The sequence below is a fragment of the Neolamprologus multifasciatus genome, unplaced genomic scaffold (assembly GCF_963576455.1).
Source record: "Neolamprologus multifasciatus unplaced genomic scaffold, fNeoMul1.2 chr03_unloc_4, whole genome shotgun sequence".
In the NCBI taxonomy this organism is placed as follows: domain Eukaryota; kingdom Metazoa; phylum Chordata; class Actinopteri; order Cichliformes; family Cichlidae; genus Neolamprologus; species Neolamprologus multifasciatus.
This window is the reverse complement of record NW_028181973.1, coordinates 90,603-108,755: the sequence shown is the minus strand read 5'-3', so window position 1 is coordinate 108,755 and position 18,153 is coordinate 90,603. Positions and strand designations below refer to the sequence as shown.

Sequence of the window (18,153 nt, the reverse complement as noted above, 5' to 3'; positions counted from 1 at the left end):
TAGAGCTGATTACGAGTTATCCCACAATTGCTACCAGTTAGTGTGAGGAGTGCTGTGGAGAGATGATTGGAGTCAGGAGCATCAGAAAGGAGAACAATTAGTTGTATTGATTATTTCTCTGCCCTCCTGTTTTGCCCATGCACAGGAGCTGCTGAGGGACCACTCCTGTCATCTTCTGTTAAAAAAAAAGTGTTTTGCATTCTGTCAGTAGTGAACTTCCTTTAACTTTTACTTTTCCGCTGTGGGCTTGTGTCCAGGTTTTATCCAAGTGCATGACAACTACTAATGTGACTTAAGCCTTGGATATGAGCGGCACTGTCATATGTTCGTATGACCCCAATTGCTTGTATACATGCCTGAAAATGTCAGGGCATGCTGCTAATAAGGTGACAGATGATGTGCTGGGGCATCTCTTCCCAGATATAGACCAGAGCATCACTAAGCTTGGACAGCCTGAGGTGCAACCATGACAGAAACATAATGTCGCAGAGGTGTTATGTTGGATCTATGTCAGGTGAGGCTCTGAGCTGGCACCACACCAACACCAACGCAGACAGCCCATGAGTGGAAAAGAGGCAATACTGAGGGTGTAGTTTCTGTCAGGAGCCCATGGTCTGTATAAAAGTTGGACGGAGCTACCATGACACCATGGCATGATTTCTGATGCTGACCCTGATATAAAACCTTAACATTGTTCAAATGGAAGCATTAAAAAATATCAAATTTATCATAAATGGAAAAAATCACCCACAGAGGTCCACGTAATTATATTTTTTTCACCAACCTACAAACATGTTTATTTCTGCTGTGCATTTGGACATTTTAATTGTCATGAATAACTGACAAGATCACCTAATTGGATAATGACTTAGATCTGAGACTGTGTACTGAGATGAAAAACGTGTATATGATGACCATGTGTAGTACATCCATTCCTAGGAACCAGCACTGCACCCTGTGACTTACTTTAATACATCTTCAGTATAGATGAAACCACAAATATGTAATCATGTTAAAGCTGCCAAAGTATCTGCAGGACATTTAAAAGAGCATAAAGGTTCTTTGCACGAAGCCTGCATTCTTTGTGTGAGAACAAACTTTGTTTTTTTGAATTAACAACACTGTCATGAGGACTGTAAGATGATGTGAGATCTATAACTGAAGACCACTTAAAAAAATCTACAAGAATGCCTGGCTGCTTGGGAAAAATATAAAGACACAAAAGTTGTCTCAAGACTTTGCAAACACAACTTTTGCAGGAACAAAAGAATGTCAAACAAAAGTCCCAGGAATGAGCTGTGTCCCTGCTGACGCATCTGTGAGGCATCTTCAGAGTGACAGAATGCTGCCACTCCGGTCCTCATAAAGGTACAAATGTGGCCACGTCAAAGTGTCAGATTATTAAAGTCAGCTCAGGCTTGGCATGAAATCGAGTTTGCAATGTGCTTTGTTTTTGTACATAGCACAGAAGTCAAATGTTTGACACAGGAAGAATGTACAGCAAAGATATGCAAAGTGCTGAGTACAATCCTTGAGCCACCCCTCAATTCTTTGTCTTTTCCTTCCAAGCAGCCAGATGTTCTCTTAAGTTTTTTGGGGGGGTCTTGATCAGTAGTTCAACATGGTTTCTGGAGGTCTTTCAAAGTTTTTCTTTGGATATTGGCAGATTTACTTCATTCATTTTCTGTCCCGTCCTTGTACCTGATCATTTTCTAAATTTCTTTTTCTTCATTTTTTGCTGTATATTAAATAATATACCCTCCTGAGACCCAGCCTATACATTTATTTATTATTATTATTAAGCCTGATACTTCTCTTGTTCTCCACTTGTCCAGTTTTTAAGGAAACCCTGCACACCATGCCACAATATGCTAAGTCTTTAGCTAATAGATTTTTGGGAATAGCCTCATTGGTGCAAACATCCTATTTCATGTTTCCCAAACTGTATCAAACATTCTTCTGAAAGTAGCCGGACACAAGGGCTACTTTCAGCCCTTGTGTCCAGGCACAAGGGCTGGAAATAATTGAAATATCTGAAAGACATTTAGAAAACCTGGAGAACTATTGCTCAAGACCACTTTGGAAATTACACAAACGCTGTTTAGAAGAAGCTAATTAAGAAATGAGAGGTGGCTCAAGATTATTGCAACTTTAATTGCCATGGTGACACATAAGCTGAAGTCTTATATTAATATATAATATAAAGCTTATATTCTGCACCACATCTCTGTGCGTTCATCATTTGTTTGAAGCCAGCTCACCTCCTGCAACCACTTTTCCGAGAATACACACTTCTTTTGCGGTTCCTGTTGATCAGGTCCTGAAAAAGATAAGCATCGGCCACATTAAAGGTGTCAAAACAGATAAGTGTGTAGACAGGTTTGGCATGAAGCCTAGGCTGAACCTTTCCTGTTTCCTTTCCTGCTTTGAACAGCAGCCAGGAGGAAATAACATTTGAATTAAGTGCACAGGATTGAAAGGAAATCAAAGGAATCTTAACAAATAAGTTCACAGAGAGAGATTGAGCTGGTCATCCATCCCCAAGCTGGTAGGGGGAGCTCTTTATTAAAACACTTGCTGGTGCTACGATGTGCCTCAAGGTTCAGCAACAGCACAACAGAAGTCACTCATGGTACAGCACTCCCTCTACAAAACAACAACTGTCAGTGAGTCTGCACCACGGCATAAACACAACATTCAAGATAACAGTTAAAAGTAACGTAACCATAAACAATAAAACAAGAACATCTAAACAGCAGCACATGTCCCAAGGCATGATGGGAGAGAACTAGCTGTTCCCCCAACACGCCACAATATGTTTTTTTTTTTAGTTTTTATTCCTATTAATTATATTTTCACTTGTTACCTCTTAATTATTGAATCAGACCTAGGTGACATGAAATTTTCAGCAAAATTATAATTCAAATACTCCTTTAATTATTGATTATTCTCATTAATTTTCGATCATTTTATATATTTTTCCATAGTATTACATTTGAATTTAACAGATCATTCTCTCACATAACAGACAAATATTCGTGAAATTATGATACATTTCTGGATGTATTTTTACAATCTAAATATGCATATATACAAAAAAATATATTTAAAAAACAAGTAAATTGTGTTTTACTATATTTACAGAGCTGTTACGTTATTTTACCTTTGACATGTAAAATTGCAGTCTACTTATGTAAATTTAATGATATCCTAGAAAGACAGTACAAAACTGTAAAATATACAGTAAGACACTTTGACATTACTATTTTTTGGAACAGTACATCTAAAACACTGCATCTATAACATCTGTGGCCCAGGACTCTGAATCTATAGAGCTTTAAAGGAAGACTACAAATTGGTTCATGCCATAACTCAGGACCATGGGGGAGGGGGGGATTGGAGTTCACTATGTTAGGGTTAGTTAGGTTTTGTGTGTTTTACCCCTTCTCGTGTTTTTTGTGGGCTGATCAGCCACTATTTAAGTTTCCCCTTTGTCTCGTTAAGTTAGGTCAGTTTGTTTGAGTTATCAGTAGTGTTGTCAACTTTGAGTAGAGTTCTGTTATTTTTGACCTCTTTTATGGGCCCAAGATTTTGATTCTTTTTGCATGAGTTAACCAATTATGTTTTTTGGGTTAAATAAAAAATCATTTTTTTGGACTTTAACCTGTGCCTAAGTTTCCTTCACTGCGCGGTCCATCACACCCTGAAGGATACTATAAAGTTCGTTATAATGACTTCCTTGTCATTATAACATTGTGTCCTGAATGAGTTCAGGGAACTTCAGCATAATTAAGACGACACACCTAATTCCAGGAATTAATGCTTCACCTGCAATCTTTTAAGTAATTATAAGAGCCAATTAGTGTAAACAGAAACATGTCAAACTATGTCATCAATCAGGTAGCACCACTGTGGATGCCACCTCAGCCCCCCTCTCCTGGGCGTGACCACCAGCAAAGATGCATATATAGAAAGATAGACAGAGGTAGCACAACATTCTTCTTCCAGAGACACCAACAGACACCAGCTGCAGAATCATCATAGAGCCTCCTGAACAACAGCCTTCATCCTCTTCATTCTCCATCAGAACTGCAGAAGGTAAGACAAGCTGCACTCTCCTCCTCTGCACACAACTGCACATATATTCGGCCTCTCATAACACAGAGCAGGACCACTCAGTCAACACATACACAATAAAGAGAAATAGTGGACAACGTATCAGTTTCATCACAGTCAACAAGCTGCAGAAGCAGAACAATAAATGCACAAAAAAGGGTAGGATCCACATGTAGCTTTTTTAGAGTGAAATAACAGATGAATAAAAGTATGGAAAAACAAAACCTGACTTTTTTAATAATTAATTAAATAATTAATTAATAATCAAGTTTAAAATCCTGCAACATTTAAAGATATAAATTCAGTGTCTAATGAAAATCAGAAGATGCTTGTCATGTAGGCTTGGAGAAAAAAATAATATTTGTTGTGTGTGAAAATGTGATTTGATGTTTGTCTATATTAAGCTTCTGAGTCTAATACAGATCCTACAAACACATAATCTAATGACACATTTGGTCATAATTTGGTAAATTTTTTGGGTAAATTTATTGAAACATTATTTTGTAATGTTCCTGTGATTGAGTCCTGATAGTAAATTTTACATTGGTATTGATGCTGTTTATTTAGTTGGGACAACAATGTGTGGTGTCAGAGTGCAGTGATAGACCAGAGTGTGACTCTTCCACCTACATTCATCCCGACAATTTTTAAAAAAGTTACTGGAGCTTCACAAAACTTTAAAAGAGACATATTTAAAACTTTTAAAATAAAGTCTCAGTAAGCAAAGGAAACAAGAAATTCTTCTGTTCTCCGTAGGCAACGACACTGTTGCTCCAAACAAGTTTTACTTGTAAAGAATATTTTTGCTGGTACCAAATTCTTTGTTTTGAATCACAGTCAAAAAAATAAATAAGCAAGTAATATTTCATATTTATCAGTTCATACATTAAATTAGTGATATTTTCTTCTCAGGGTGGTGAGGGCTTCAAAAAAAATCACAAATGTGAACCTGCAGACATTTCCAGTAAATTGTGTTTTGTTCCACTTGAGAGGGCAAATCTGTCAAATGTCAGTGTGAAGAAACAGATTTTACAGATGAATGAAAGTGCATGAAGACAGCTTTGTTACACTTTATTAATTCAAACACTGTGATTTTTTTTCTGTTTTTTGACTTTGGATGATGTACAATATTGAGTATAAATATCAACATTTAATGATTTCAGCAGAGCTAGCAGATTCCAACTGTGACTTTCTGTCCAATCAGATATAGCTGTGTCTTTTAGCTCTGTCAGCTGATTGGCGGCCTACATCATGCTCCGCCCCCTGATCATCCTGTCTGTTTTCAGCTTGCTGACTGTAGGTAAGAACACACAGCTGGCAATCATTTTAAATTTTCCCTTGCAGTACTTCAGTAGAAGCAACAACGCTAAAGAGGAAAAAAAGAGAGAGTGACACAAACTTCAAACATTAGCACATTTTCTTTCATTTCTGAAAATATAAACTATCCATCCATCTTCTGCTTATCCGGGGCCGGGTTGCAGGGGCAGCAGCCCAAGCCCCTCCAGACCTCCCTCTCCCCGGCCACTTCCTCCAGCTTGTCCGGCGGACCACCAAGGCATTCCCAGGCCAGCTGAGAGATCTAATCTCCCTAGCGTGTCCTGGGCCTGTCCTGGGGCCTCCTCCAGTAGGACATACCTGGAACACCTCACCCAGATGCCCTTGTCAGATGCCTGAACAACCTCAACTGGCTCCTTTCAAAGTAGATGAGCCCCTCCTTGATGACTGACCTCTTCACCCTATCTCTAAGGGAGAAAGCTCATTTCTGCCGCTTGTATCCACAGTCTTGTTCCTCCAGTTACTACTGAAAGCTCATGACCATAGGAGAGGATAGGGGCTAGATCAACCGGTAAATTGAGAGCTTTACTTTTGCACTTAGCTCTCTCTCCAACAGAACTGAACACGTACAGTGTCTGCATTTATGCTGGAATTGTTGTGTGACAACAGAAATGGATGTTTTGTCAGAACACCGGCAAGCAGACCAAGCTCTTGCAATGGTTGTATATGGAATGAATGGTCACATCAGCAGGCCAGACATCCCATACTCCTGAAGTACCTCCCACAGGCCCCCCCGAAGGACACGGTCGAATGACTTCTCAAAGTCCACAAAACACATATAGACTGTTTGGGCAAACTCTAATGCATCCTCAAATATTATTGAAAATATTCAACATATTATCAAACTGTTAAAGATTTGGGCTCTAAAAATTCATGAAACTGTTAGAACTTCAGTCTGTACCAAGCTTCACAGGCTGGAATAGTGTCAGAATCTGGCTCTATTTGCCAATATTTAGTCTCAGTCGTAGTATAGAGGGAACAGGACATAAGCATCATTCAAATACAGTTAGTGGGTGTTCACTAACAGCACGTGGTGTGCTAATATATACCAAATACTGATTGTATTGAACAAAAAAAGTTTGGAAACTAAAGAGACAATTTAGTTAAAGATATGCACAACAGAAATCTTTAAGACCGGTACAAACACGCTGTTTCATCCCTGCTCCTTCAGTCTGCATGTCAAAGCTTTCTTGGCCAAGACATTGAACCCAATTTGTCCCCAATGCATCTATCAGTGTGTGTGATTGTTTAAAAAGTGGTTATAGCATAGAATAAAGTGTTGTAAGAATATCAGTGAAATTTGCTTGAAGTAAAGATGACTTCTTTTCATCCTTTCATCCAGTGAGCAACAGTGAAGAAGTGGAGGGGCGCATCCGCCTGGTTGGAGGAAACAGCTTGTGTTCTGGCAGGGTGGAGATCTTCCACGGTGGGCAGTGGGGGACGGTGTGTGATGATTTATGGGACCTAGTGGATGCTCAGGTGGTGTGTAGAGAGCTGGGCTGCGGCAGGGTCGTCTCAGCACCAGCAAATGCTCAATTTGGTGAGGGCACCGGACCCATCTGGTTGGATGATGTCAGTTGCTCAGGGAGTGAATCAAATCTCACTCAGTGCCAGCACTCAGGATTTGGATCTCACAACTGTGAACACTTTGAGGACGCTGGTGTCATCTGTGAAGGTAAATTTGTGCAGCTGCAGACACTGAAGTCCCACTGCTTGATTTTCTGTCCAGGATGTTTAGCTGACAGGTTTGCAGTCAACGATTATGATAGCTTTGATTTATGCTACACTGTTTTGCCCACAAGCTCTTTCACATTGAATATTTTATTTACAGACAATATCTTGGAGCCTTACTGTAACCCCAACAAAAAGTCCATCATTTTCCATTTAAAATGCAAATTTGGATAATTTTTTACTCTTTACAGGCTTTGCACTTCAACCAACTCTTCTTTCAGCTCTTTGTGATGGTAAATTGGGAAGCTTTTGAGTTTTCAATGTGTTTCCACAGCACTTGATATTGTTCCACTCAAATATATGTTATCCAACATGTACCTGCTTTTACAGGCTCGATGAGAATCATATTCTGGAGACGTCTAAGTAACAATATTTGGTCACAATCATACTTGCACCTGGTAGAAACAGGACTTCAGGATTAAATGCTTAAACTTCATCCATTCTAGACTACATTTTCACTGTGGGTTCCGCAAATGATATACAGCTGCATGAAACATAGTGGGTCCTCTATAACCTTACCTTATGTCCACAGGAAGTCTCTCTTTCTGACTGTGAGCAGCAAAATAATATCCAAGACTTGAAACAGCCATGTGACTGCATTAAATGCCCTGATTGCTGGACATGTGACATGCACTGAAATGTTATGGCCCTGTGTTGTGTCCACATACTATTGCATTTTGTTCTGTAGATGCATTTACTAGAAGCACTGGAGGGCGCTAATGAATATCGTTGTTGTTGTGGTAGTTGGGAAGGAGAAAAATAAGGAGTTTTCTCCGGTGATCCTCTGTTCCTACATGCTCATGTGTGTTCATGCCTGCTGAAACAACACCGTGTATGCAATACATAAATTGTCTGTCTCACCAAATCTAACAATTTTATATCCAGCAAAAAGTCTTTTTGATTTTGTTTTGAGACTAACAGGGTAAGCAAGAGCACGATGAATGAGATCGTTAATCTTCTTTTGAGAATATATGCCTTTTATTTTTTATTTTGTTTATAAATCCGTAAATTGAGCACTTCACATGCATATTAGACTAATTCATATGGCCACACTGTTGGAATTTACATTGTATTTTACAGCCATTTTTAGCTGTGGACCCTGGTTTCAAGGCCTCGCCTTGTGTGTTTTCTCTGGGTAATTCGGATCCCTCCCACAGTTCGATGACTTGCTGTTCCTGAAGATAGGTGAACTGGTGATTCTAAAATGTCCGTGTATGAGAAAGGTTGTAAGCCCTGTGACTGACTTGTGACCAGAAGAATCATCTTTTGCATTTGCTGTTGTTTTAAGATTTTTTTTCTCTTAAATTGAGGAAGAGGCGATGCTGAAAGAAGCACCGACAGGCTTGTTTTGAGTTTATTTGACACAATAAAGTGGGTGGAAGGAATGTTTCAACTATTCTTTTAAGATATTTCTCACAAGTCTAAGGTTGAGATATTATGTCACTTGATTATAGTCTGGAGTTTTTTGAAATTAAGTACTTTTTTCATGCCAAATATTTAGATGTCAAATCTTTGCAGTGTTCATACAAATACTGATTGTATTGAACAAAAAAAGTTTGGAAACTAAAGAGACAATTTAGTTAAAGATATGCACAACAGAAATCTTTAAGACCGGTACAAACACGCTGTTTCATCCCTGCTCCTTCAGTCTGCATGTCAAAGCTTTCTTGGCCAAGACATTGAACCCAATTTGTCCCCAATGCATCTATCAGTGTGTGTGATTGTTTAAAAGTGGTTATAGCATAGAATAAAGTGTTGTAAGAATATCAGTGAAATTTGCTTGAAGTAAAGATGACTTCTTTTCATCCTTTCATCCAGTGAGCAACAGTGAAGAAGTGGAGGGGCGCATCCGCCTGGATGGAGGAAACAGCTTGTGTTCTGGCAGGGTGGAGATCTTCCACGGTGGGCAGTGGGGGACGGTGTGTGATGATTTATGGGACCTAGTGGATGCTCAGGTGGTGTGTAGAGAGCTGGGCTGCGGCAGGGTCGTCTCAGCACCAGCAAATGCTCAGTTTGGTGAGGGCACCGGACCCATCTGGTTGGATGATGTCAGGTGCTCAGGCAGTGAATCAAATCTCGCTCAGTGCCAGCACTCAGGATTTGGATCTCACAACTGTGAACACTTTGAGGACGCTAGTGTCATCTGTGAAGGTAAATTTGTGCAGCTGCAGACACTGAAGTCCCACTGCTTGATTTTCTGTCCAGGATGTTTAGCTGACAGGTTTGCAGTCAACGATTATCATAGCTTTGATTTATGCTACACTGTTTTGCCCACAAGCTCTTTCACATTGAATATTTTATTTACAGACAATATCTTGGAGCCTTACTGTAAACCCAACAAAAAGTCCATCATTTTCCATTTAAAATGCAAATTTGGATAATTTTTTACTCTTTACAGGCTTTGCACTTCAACCAACTCTTCTTTCAGCTCTTTGTGATGGTAAATTGGGAGGCTTTTGAGTTTTCAATGTGTTTCCACAGCACTTGATATTGTTCCACTCAAATATATGTTATCCAACATGTACCTGCTTTTACAGGCTCGATGAGAATCATATTCTGGAGACGTCTAAGTAACAATATTTGGTCACAATCATACTTGCACCTGGTAGAAACAGGACTTCAGGATTAAATGTTTAAACTTCATCCATTCTAGACTACATTTTCACTGTGGGTTCCGCAAATGATATACAGCTGCATGAAACATAGTGGGTCCTCTATAACCTTACCTTATGTCCACAGGAAGTCCCTCTTTCTGACTGTGAGCAGCAAAATAATATCCAAGACTTGAAACAGCCATGTGACTGCATTAAATGCCCTGATTGCTGGACATGTGACATGCACTGAAATGTTATGGCCCTGTGTTGTGTCCACATACTATTGCATTTTGTTCTGTAGATGCATTTACTAGAAGCACTGGAGGGCGCTAATGAATATCGTTGTTGTTGTGGTAGTTGGGAAGGAGAAAAATAAGGAGTTTTCTCCGGTGATCCTCTGTTCCTACATGCTCATGTGTGTTCATGCCTGCTGAAACAACACCGTGTATGCAATACATAAATTGTCTGTCTCACCAAATCTAACAATTTTATATCCAGCAAAAAGTCTTTTTGATTTTGTTTTGAGACTAACAGGGTAAGCAAGAGCACGATGAATGAGATCGTTAATCTTCTTTTGAGAATATATGCCTTTTATTTTTTATTTTGTTTATAAATCCGTAAATTGAGCACTTCACATGCATATTAGACTAATTCATATGGCCACACTGTTGGAATTTACATTGTATTTTACAGCCATTTTTAGCTGTGGACCCTGGTTTCAAGGCCTCGCCTTGTGTGTTTTCTCTGGGTAATTCGGATCCCTCCCACAGTTCGATGACTTGCTGTTCCTGAAGATAGGTGAACTGGTGATTCTAAAATGTCCGTGTATGAGAAAGGTTGTAAGCCCTGTGACTGACTTGTGACCAGAAGAATCATCTTTTGCATTTGCTGTTGTTTTAAGATTTTTTTTCTCTTAAATTGAGGAAGAGGCGATGCTGAAAGAAGCACCGACAGGCTTGTTTTGAGTTTATTTGACACAATAAAGTGGGTGGAAGGAATGTTTCAACTATTCTTTTAAGATATTTCTCACAAGTCTAAGGTTGAGATATTATGTCACTTGATTATAGTCTGGAGTTTTTTGAAATTAAGTACTTTTTTCATGCCAAATATTTAGATGTCAAATCTTTGCAGTGTTCATACAAAATACTGATTGTATTGAACAAAAAAAGTTTGGAAACTAAAGAGACAATTTAGTTAAAGATATGCACAACAGAAATCTTTAAGACCGGTACAAACACGCTGTTTCATCCCTGCTCCTTCAGTCTGCATGTCAAAGCTTTCTTGGCCAAGACATTGAACCCAATTTGTCCCCAATGCATCTATCAGTGTGTGTGATTGTTTAAAAAGTGGTTATAGCATAGAATAAAGTGTTGTAAGAATATCAGTGAAATTTGCTTGAAGTAAAGATGACTTCTTTTCATCCTTTCATCCAGTGAGCAACAGTGAAGAAGTGGAGGGGCGCATCCGCCTGGATGGAGGAAACAGCTTGTGTTCTGGCAGGGTGGAGATCTTCCACGGTGGGCAGTGGGGGACGGTGTGTGATGATTTATGGGACCTAGTGGATGCTCAGGTGGTGTGTAGAGAGCTGGGCTGCGGCAGGGTCGTCTCAGCACCAGCAAATGCTCAGTTTGGTGAGGGCACCGGACCATCTGGTTTGGATGATGTCAGGTGCCCAGGCAGTGAATCAAATCTCGCTCAGTGCCAGCACTCAGGATTTGGATCTCACAACTGTGAACACTTTGAGGACGCTAGTGTCATCTGTGAAGGTAAATTTGTGCAGCTGCAGACACTGAAGTCCCACTGCTTGATTTTCTGTCCAGGATGTTTAGCTGACAGGTTTGCAGTCAACGATTATCATAGCTTTGATTTATGCTACACTGTTTTGCCCACAAGCTCTTTCACATTGAATATTTTATTTACAGACAATATCTTGGAGCCTTACTGTAAACCCAACAAAAAGTCCATCATTTTCCATTTAAAATACAAATTTGGATGATTTTTTACTCTTTACAGGCTTTGCACTTCAACCAACTCTTCTTTCAGCTCTTTGTGATGGTAAATTGGGAGGCTTTTGAGTTTTTGTTAAAGTGGGACAACACCAAAATCTAATGCGTTTCCACAGCACTTGATATTAGCTGACAGGTTTGCAGTCAACAACTATGATTTTTTTGATTTATGCTACACTGTTTTACCCACAAGCTCTTTCTTTTTTGGACATGAATTCAGTCATTGTATCTGTTCTGGTTTTGTGATTATTATTTACAAAATTATACAGATGTTTATTTTTAATTAAATTTTTTAAGGCCTTTTTGACATTCACAGGCATTATATTTTAACCTTTTTTACTTGATTTACTAACTGTATTTGTGGTTAGACTATCTCTGCATTTCCAAAACATTAAATGAAATCCTACAGACATCAAAAAAATTATGGCATTTCTTGAATTTTTGTTCTAACGCAACCATTTAAGAGCTCATGAAGCTTGGACAATAAATATTTCCACCTTCTTTTCTAAAACCACATATTCACAATTGAAAAATTATAATAATATTAATATTATAAACAAACGTATGTGTTAATAAAATTGGACATAAATTGTATCTTAAGATATTTTAATGAGATAATGATTTAATTTAATATTAGCTGCATGAAGAGAATTAAAATTGATCATACTGAAGTTGTTCAAAATTTTCCAGTACCCAGTTCCATCCACTGGCTGTAAAGATCAATCACTCACTTCTGGTCATTTCTGCAAAAGACAAAGTAGATTGTGTGCTGAGATATGTTGAAATGTTAGCTTAAAGATAATCCAAGAGACCAGTCATTTCCAGAGGTTACATCATCCATACTAAAAGTGTGACCATGGTTAGATATTTATATATGCATCTCTTGAACTTATCATGATATCTTGTGAACTGTTCAAGAAGTTCTAAATAACTTAAAACTTCCAAAATCCAGAAGACTTGTAGAGCTGATACTAAGACACCCTTTCCCCTCTGTTTTTTTATTTTATTTTATTTTTTAAGAATTTCAACCTGAGATACCCAGTGTGGCCTCCACCTGCACTGTGACCGGCCCCACTATCATTGACATCCACGGCCAGATTAACTCCATCCAGGATCGGTGTGCGTACTCTCTGTTCTCGACTCCGTCACTCCCAGATTTCCATGTTCAGGGGAACTTTGAGGACCGGCGTCGTAAAGATGTGAGCTTTTTGGACAGTGTGACGCTGCGTGTGGACGGGCATGACATTCACCTGGAACAAGGTGGGAGAGTTCAGGTAAGCGACCTACAGCCACAGTTCATGTGTCAGAGTGGAGTCTGATCCAAAGTCCTCCCTCATCCTCTGCTGTGTCTCCTCTCATCGTTCTTCTCAGGGCTGTTAGAAGCAGTTCTTTCAGAGCTGCTGAACTCAGTGGTTGTTGCTGTGAAATCAGCCTGTTTGTGTGTTTGACATGTTTCACTCAGTGTTTCCTCCACTTTGTCTCTGCTGTGATGCAGCTGCACGACTCCACACTGACCCTCGACAGCTCACCTCAGCTGGTTCATGGTGTCCAGCTCTCTAAGGACCAAACTGGAGTCACCGCAAGGTTGCTCTCCAACCTCAACATCACTGTCTTCTTTGATGGCTACACCGCACAGATCCTCTTACAAGGTACAGAAAATAAAGTTTGATTCATGTAACATAAAATGTAAACTGTGATGTTATTTATTGAGCTGCTGTGTTCGTCCAGTTTGAATATTGATGCTGATCTGACTCATTCTGTCCTGATCCTTTGCAGGACCTGATGGTTCATTTGTGGAGGGTCTGTGTGGAAACTCCATCAGGTCTCTGAGTGACCTGAGGCTCTCTGAGTACAGCTACACCAGGTAAGACCTCATCACAAGCTCAGAGTCCCTCTGGCTGCTGCTGCTGCTGATGTTGCAGATATTCTGTTTGTATGAATGAGCCTGAACTTTGTTGTTTGTCGCCCCCTAGCTGTGAGATGCAGTACAGTGAGCCTGCTGACAGCACGATCAACTGCACCAGTGTGACTGAACGGTGAGCAGACTGATCCACACAGCAGGAAACATCTGTCTGTGTTATACTTTTACTTCAGCATGACTGTTTTTCTTTTTGGAAGTTTTCCCCTGTACTTCACCACATTTCATTGTATGAATAACAAAACAGACTCGACTGAAGTGAAAATTTTCAGGGGTTCAACGAAAGTCTTTTATTAACAGTTCCGGAATTACAGACATTTTTTATATTAATTTGATTTTCTGTCTGTGGTACAGCTGTAATCTCCTGAAGGAGGCGCCCTTCTCCTCCTGTAACAGTGACATCGACCCGGAGCCCTACATAACCGCCTGCACCGACACTTTGTGTAAATATCCCGCAGTGGACGGACTCAACTGTCAGTTCCTGAAGGCCTACGCCAGAGCCTGCAGTCTACACAACCACGCTCTGGATGGCTGGACACCAAAGACCGGCTGCTGTAAGACCTTAATAAGACCTTAATAAAACATTAATAAGCTCTCTTTGTTTAAAAATTGAACTGTGGATTTTTAGAGCTCCCATGTTTTCAGGATAATACATCAGTGTGTTCCTCTGTAGCTTCTGAGGCCTTTTGTCAGGACAGGACCTGCAGCAATCACGAGTTCTGTGGTGAGAAGACGGTCGGTGGTGACACTCGCTGCTTCTGTCGGGCCATTTTTGCCTCCAAGTACCAAGAAAACAACTCTTTGGGTACGACAGCTGTGACATCATCATGACAACAGGGCTGAATAATCGAGGAAAACTTCTAACTGTGATTTTTCTGACTGATATTTTGACATTCAGGTGATCCAACAATCTGCATGCAGGACTCTGCTTCAGTCACTCTGGTCGGTTGTCTCCTGGAGGACAAAGGCATCGACTACTCTGCCTTACACCTCAACGACCCGACCTGCATGGGTCAGATGGACGAGCTCACCCACATGGTGACCTTCAACTTCAACCGCAGCAACAGCTGTGGGACGGTGATCACGGTGAGTATTATCTCCCCCTCCAGTTTGGGATCTTTCTGTGGGTTCAGCTTTACCTCTGACCTCTGTCGCTTCTCATCATGTTGATGATCTGTGAAGTTTATTTAAGTCAATCAGCTTCTGTCACTAACCAGTCAAAAAAAGCAGGAATTCACACTGCTAGCCTGGTCAACAAGCTGCAGCCATTAACTTTACAGTACTTTTATTAGTGTTTGAATTTTTATATATATCCTGGATGAGCCCCCATTAATGTTACTCCTGCATTTCTTCTCACTAGCAGAGTTGTTTTTAACACCTCCTGAAAACTGTCAGGTTTTAAACACGGAACATGGAAAAATGAACAAAAATATTCAGTAGCAACATCTGATTGTGTGACTCTGCAGACCAACAACAGCCAAGTGATCTACAAAAACACCATCATGACCCAGAACAGCTCCTCTGACATCATCACTCGTCACGACCAAATCTACATCGACTTCTCCTGCGTCCAAACTCAGCCGGACATCAAGACTGCAACCTTCAGGATCAGAGACAGGTGTGTGGTGGCTGCTGGTTTTCTTTGAATTACTTTAAGATGTGAAGCTTCTCCTGAGGTTTGTGAGTCACAGAAAGCTGAAGTGTGTTTGTGTTCTGCAGTTCTGTAATCCAGCACTTCACATCTGGAGTTTGGGATTACACTCTGACCATGCAGAGCTTCACCGATGCCGGCCACACACATGCTGTGGAGTCCAACACTGAAGTGCAGCTGAACCAGAAGATCTGGGTGGAGCTGAAGACTGACGGGCTGGACGGAGACGTGGTCGTGGTGACCGACTCCTGCTGGGCCACTAACCAGCCATCCCCCGACAGCACTCCGAGATACGACCTGATCATAAACGGTGAGACAGACTCAGAGAGTCATGTGGTTTTGATCTCTCTCATGGACTCCTGAACAAAGTGTGTTTTCCTGTCTGTGAGCAGCTGTGCCAACCCTGCTGACCAGACTGTGCAGGTGGAGGAGAACGGACTGGGAACCTCCAACTACTTCTCCTTTAACATGTTCGAGTTTACTAGGAGCTCTGGTGACGTCTACCTGCACTGCAAACTCCACCTGTGCCCCAAACAGAACAACTGTGTCCCGGTACAGCTTCTTTATTAAATATGGCTGCATTTTACTGATTTTATGCAAGATGTTTGTCTGAACAAGACTGTGTCCTAATTCTGCGTCTGTTAAAGTGGACTTAAATTACTACTACAGTATATGAATATGTAAAGGCCAATTTACACCACAGAGCTCTGCTCTTTAAAAGTTGCCATAGATTCAACACTGAAGCTGAATTTAAGAAATAAGTGCTTTAGAAGATGTTTAGTGCCATCTGACATGTGACATCAAGTTAAACCCTCATCTGTTATGGTTATTAAACTGATTTCATTTATTCTTGTTTTTATAAAAGTAGAAGAAAACATTAAAATAGTCGAATTAAAAGATTCTGACACAAAAGCTCAAATGTTCTCAGCAGATTCAGTCCTGAATGAAAGGATCAGTGTTGATCTTCTAAAGTCTGGACTTTGTCTCTCTTTGTCTTTAGACTTGTCCTGCAGGTGCTCGCAGACGCAGATCTGCCAGGTCCAAATATGAAGGTGAAGCCTTCATCAGCATGGCCTGGACTCATTAGGTGAGAGAGTTTGTTGTTTTCCATGACACCATTCTGAGACCTGTGCTGATAATCAGTTATGTTTATTACTAAAGGAGGTCTGACTGAACAAAAGGGGAAAAAAACTTGTGGGGGAAGAGATCAGTGAAGTTAAAGCAGCAAAATGATTCAGACAGAGAAAACTCTCCAGTAAATTTAACAGGCACATGTCAAACCTCACTGATAAAGGTTGAAAGAAATGCTACAATAATTTTACTGATGGACTTTGATTTCATATCTTTTCAATTACTTGAAGCAAATGTTTTCAGTATTGCCATAATAAATCTATAAACTCAGTGTGTTGAGCAGGGAACCACATGACCTATGACTGAGAGTGGCCAGCCCGGGTTTGAGTCTGGCTCGCGGTCCTTTGCCACGTATCTTCCGCTCTCTCTCTCCCTCCCTCCGCTTTCCTGTAATTTCTTGTATCTGTCAATTAGGCTGAAAAGGGCCAATAAAAATAAATGTTTCTAAACTTTCCATCCTATGAGTTTGATCTGAGTGAGTGAAATGTTCTTGTTGGTTGTTTGTAGCCTGACAGTCCAGGATCAGTGTGAAGGTCCATCTCAATGACTAATTATAATAGGACGAAGAAGTGGCAGGTGATTGGCTGAAAAGAAACCTAAGGGATGTGACAGAGAGGATGGAGGGTTGTTCAGCAGTCACGCTGTGGTCTGGTTTATCTTCTCAGGTGGTTTCCATGGTGACACGGACTGACCACAGCAGTGGAAATGATGTTGAAGTGGAAATGAAGACAAGAACAAACTGTCGTCTCTAACAGATAATGACTCTATACCTGATGTTTACACTGTTTTATTGATATCTTGGTGAAGGGAATAGTGTCTGTTTTTGATATATATCCAAATGAATATCTATGTGGTACATAAACACTCCTAAAATATATCCAAGTATGCATGGAGGCACTTGAGGACCTTTCAGGAATCCTCTAAGTTGTCAAATGTTGGATTGGAGTTGAGAGTAATGACTTGTTGGCGTGTTTACCTCTCAGATTTATATAAGCTGAAGACTTTTCTATTCATGAAGGCATGAAACTATCGAGCATTTGACAAAAAATGCAAAGATTAGGGGACTGTTAAAACAAAATGCTGCTTTAAAGGTACTGAAGTATGTTAACATCAGCTCTTTGCCATGGTGAATCATTAGAAGGAGAGTTTTATCATTTATTTTCCTACTCTTGGTTTTCTTGTTGATGGTATGTGGGTGGATTTCTAATTATAGTTTCTTAGGAGACCAATTAAGTAAACTCAAGAAATGTTTTAGGTTTCAGAGTCTGATTAAATATGCTGCACATAGATAATGTTGGAAACAAGACCTGTCAAAGTTGAGGGAGGAAGGACAGCACCTGATTTTGTTGATGGTTATAGAAATTAAAGGTTATTAAGGTGGACAAACTGATAAGGTGATCAGATTTATTGGCACATGTCAGTAAAGACTGAATCACTGCGTGACAGAATACTGTCCTATCCAACAACAGCAGCATTCAGCTGAATCTGAGACCATGGCAGATGTTTGAGGTTTTTTGTTTTGTTTTTTTTTAAACAGTGGAGTTGGTCTGTTTTGTTGATTTGAGCTGCTTCTCTCCATCTCCCATATTATTCATTATTTGTTCCATTAGAATAGGGGAAAAAATCAAATAAAGGGATGATTAAAAACCAATCTCAGTTTCTTTCAGTTTT

General features: G+C 40.1%; 1 protein-coding gene and 1 long non-coding RNA gene across 2 annotated transcripts; both read left to right on the top strand.

Moving 5' to 3' along the window:
* Positions 1 to 3,295: 3,295 nt before the first annotated feature.
* Positions 3,296 to 15,678, top strand: LOC146490466 (uncharacterized; the record flags this gene model as incomplete). The annotated part of the gene is made up of 12 exons (XM_085153210.1): positions 3,296 to 4,098; positions 5,321 to 5,416; positions 6,794 to 7,126; positions 12,803 to 13,056; positions 13,278 to 13,431; positions 13,559 to 13,646; positions 13,756 to 13,818; positions 14,055 to 14,254; positions 14,374 to 14,505; positions 14,599 to 14,786; positions 15,167 to 15,318; positions 15,420 to 15,678. Coding segments are annotated over exons 2-12 (1,872 nt in total), but the record flags the coding sequence as incomplete, so codon positions are not given.
* A 12-nt stretch (positions 15,679 to 15,690) lies between these two features.
* On the top strand, positions 15,691 to 18,153 carry LOC146490465 (uncharacterized). Its single transcript, XR_014872732.1, has 3 exons — positions 15,691 to 15,903; positions 16,352 to 16,438; positions 17,148 to 18,153. It is a non-coding gene; the product is annotated as an uncharacterized LOC146490465 (long non-coding RNA).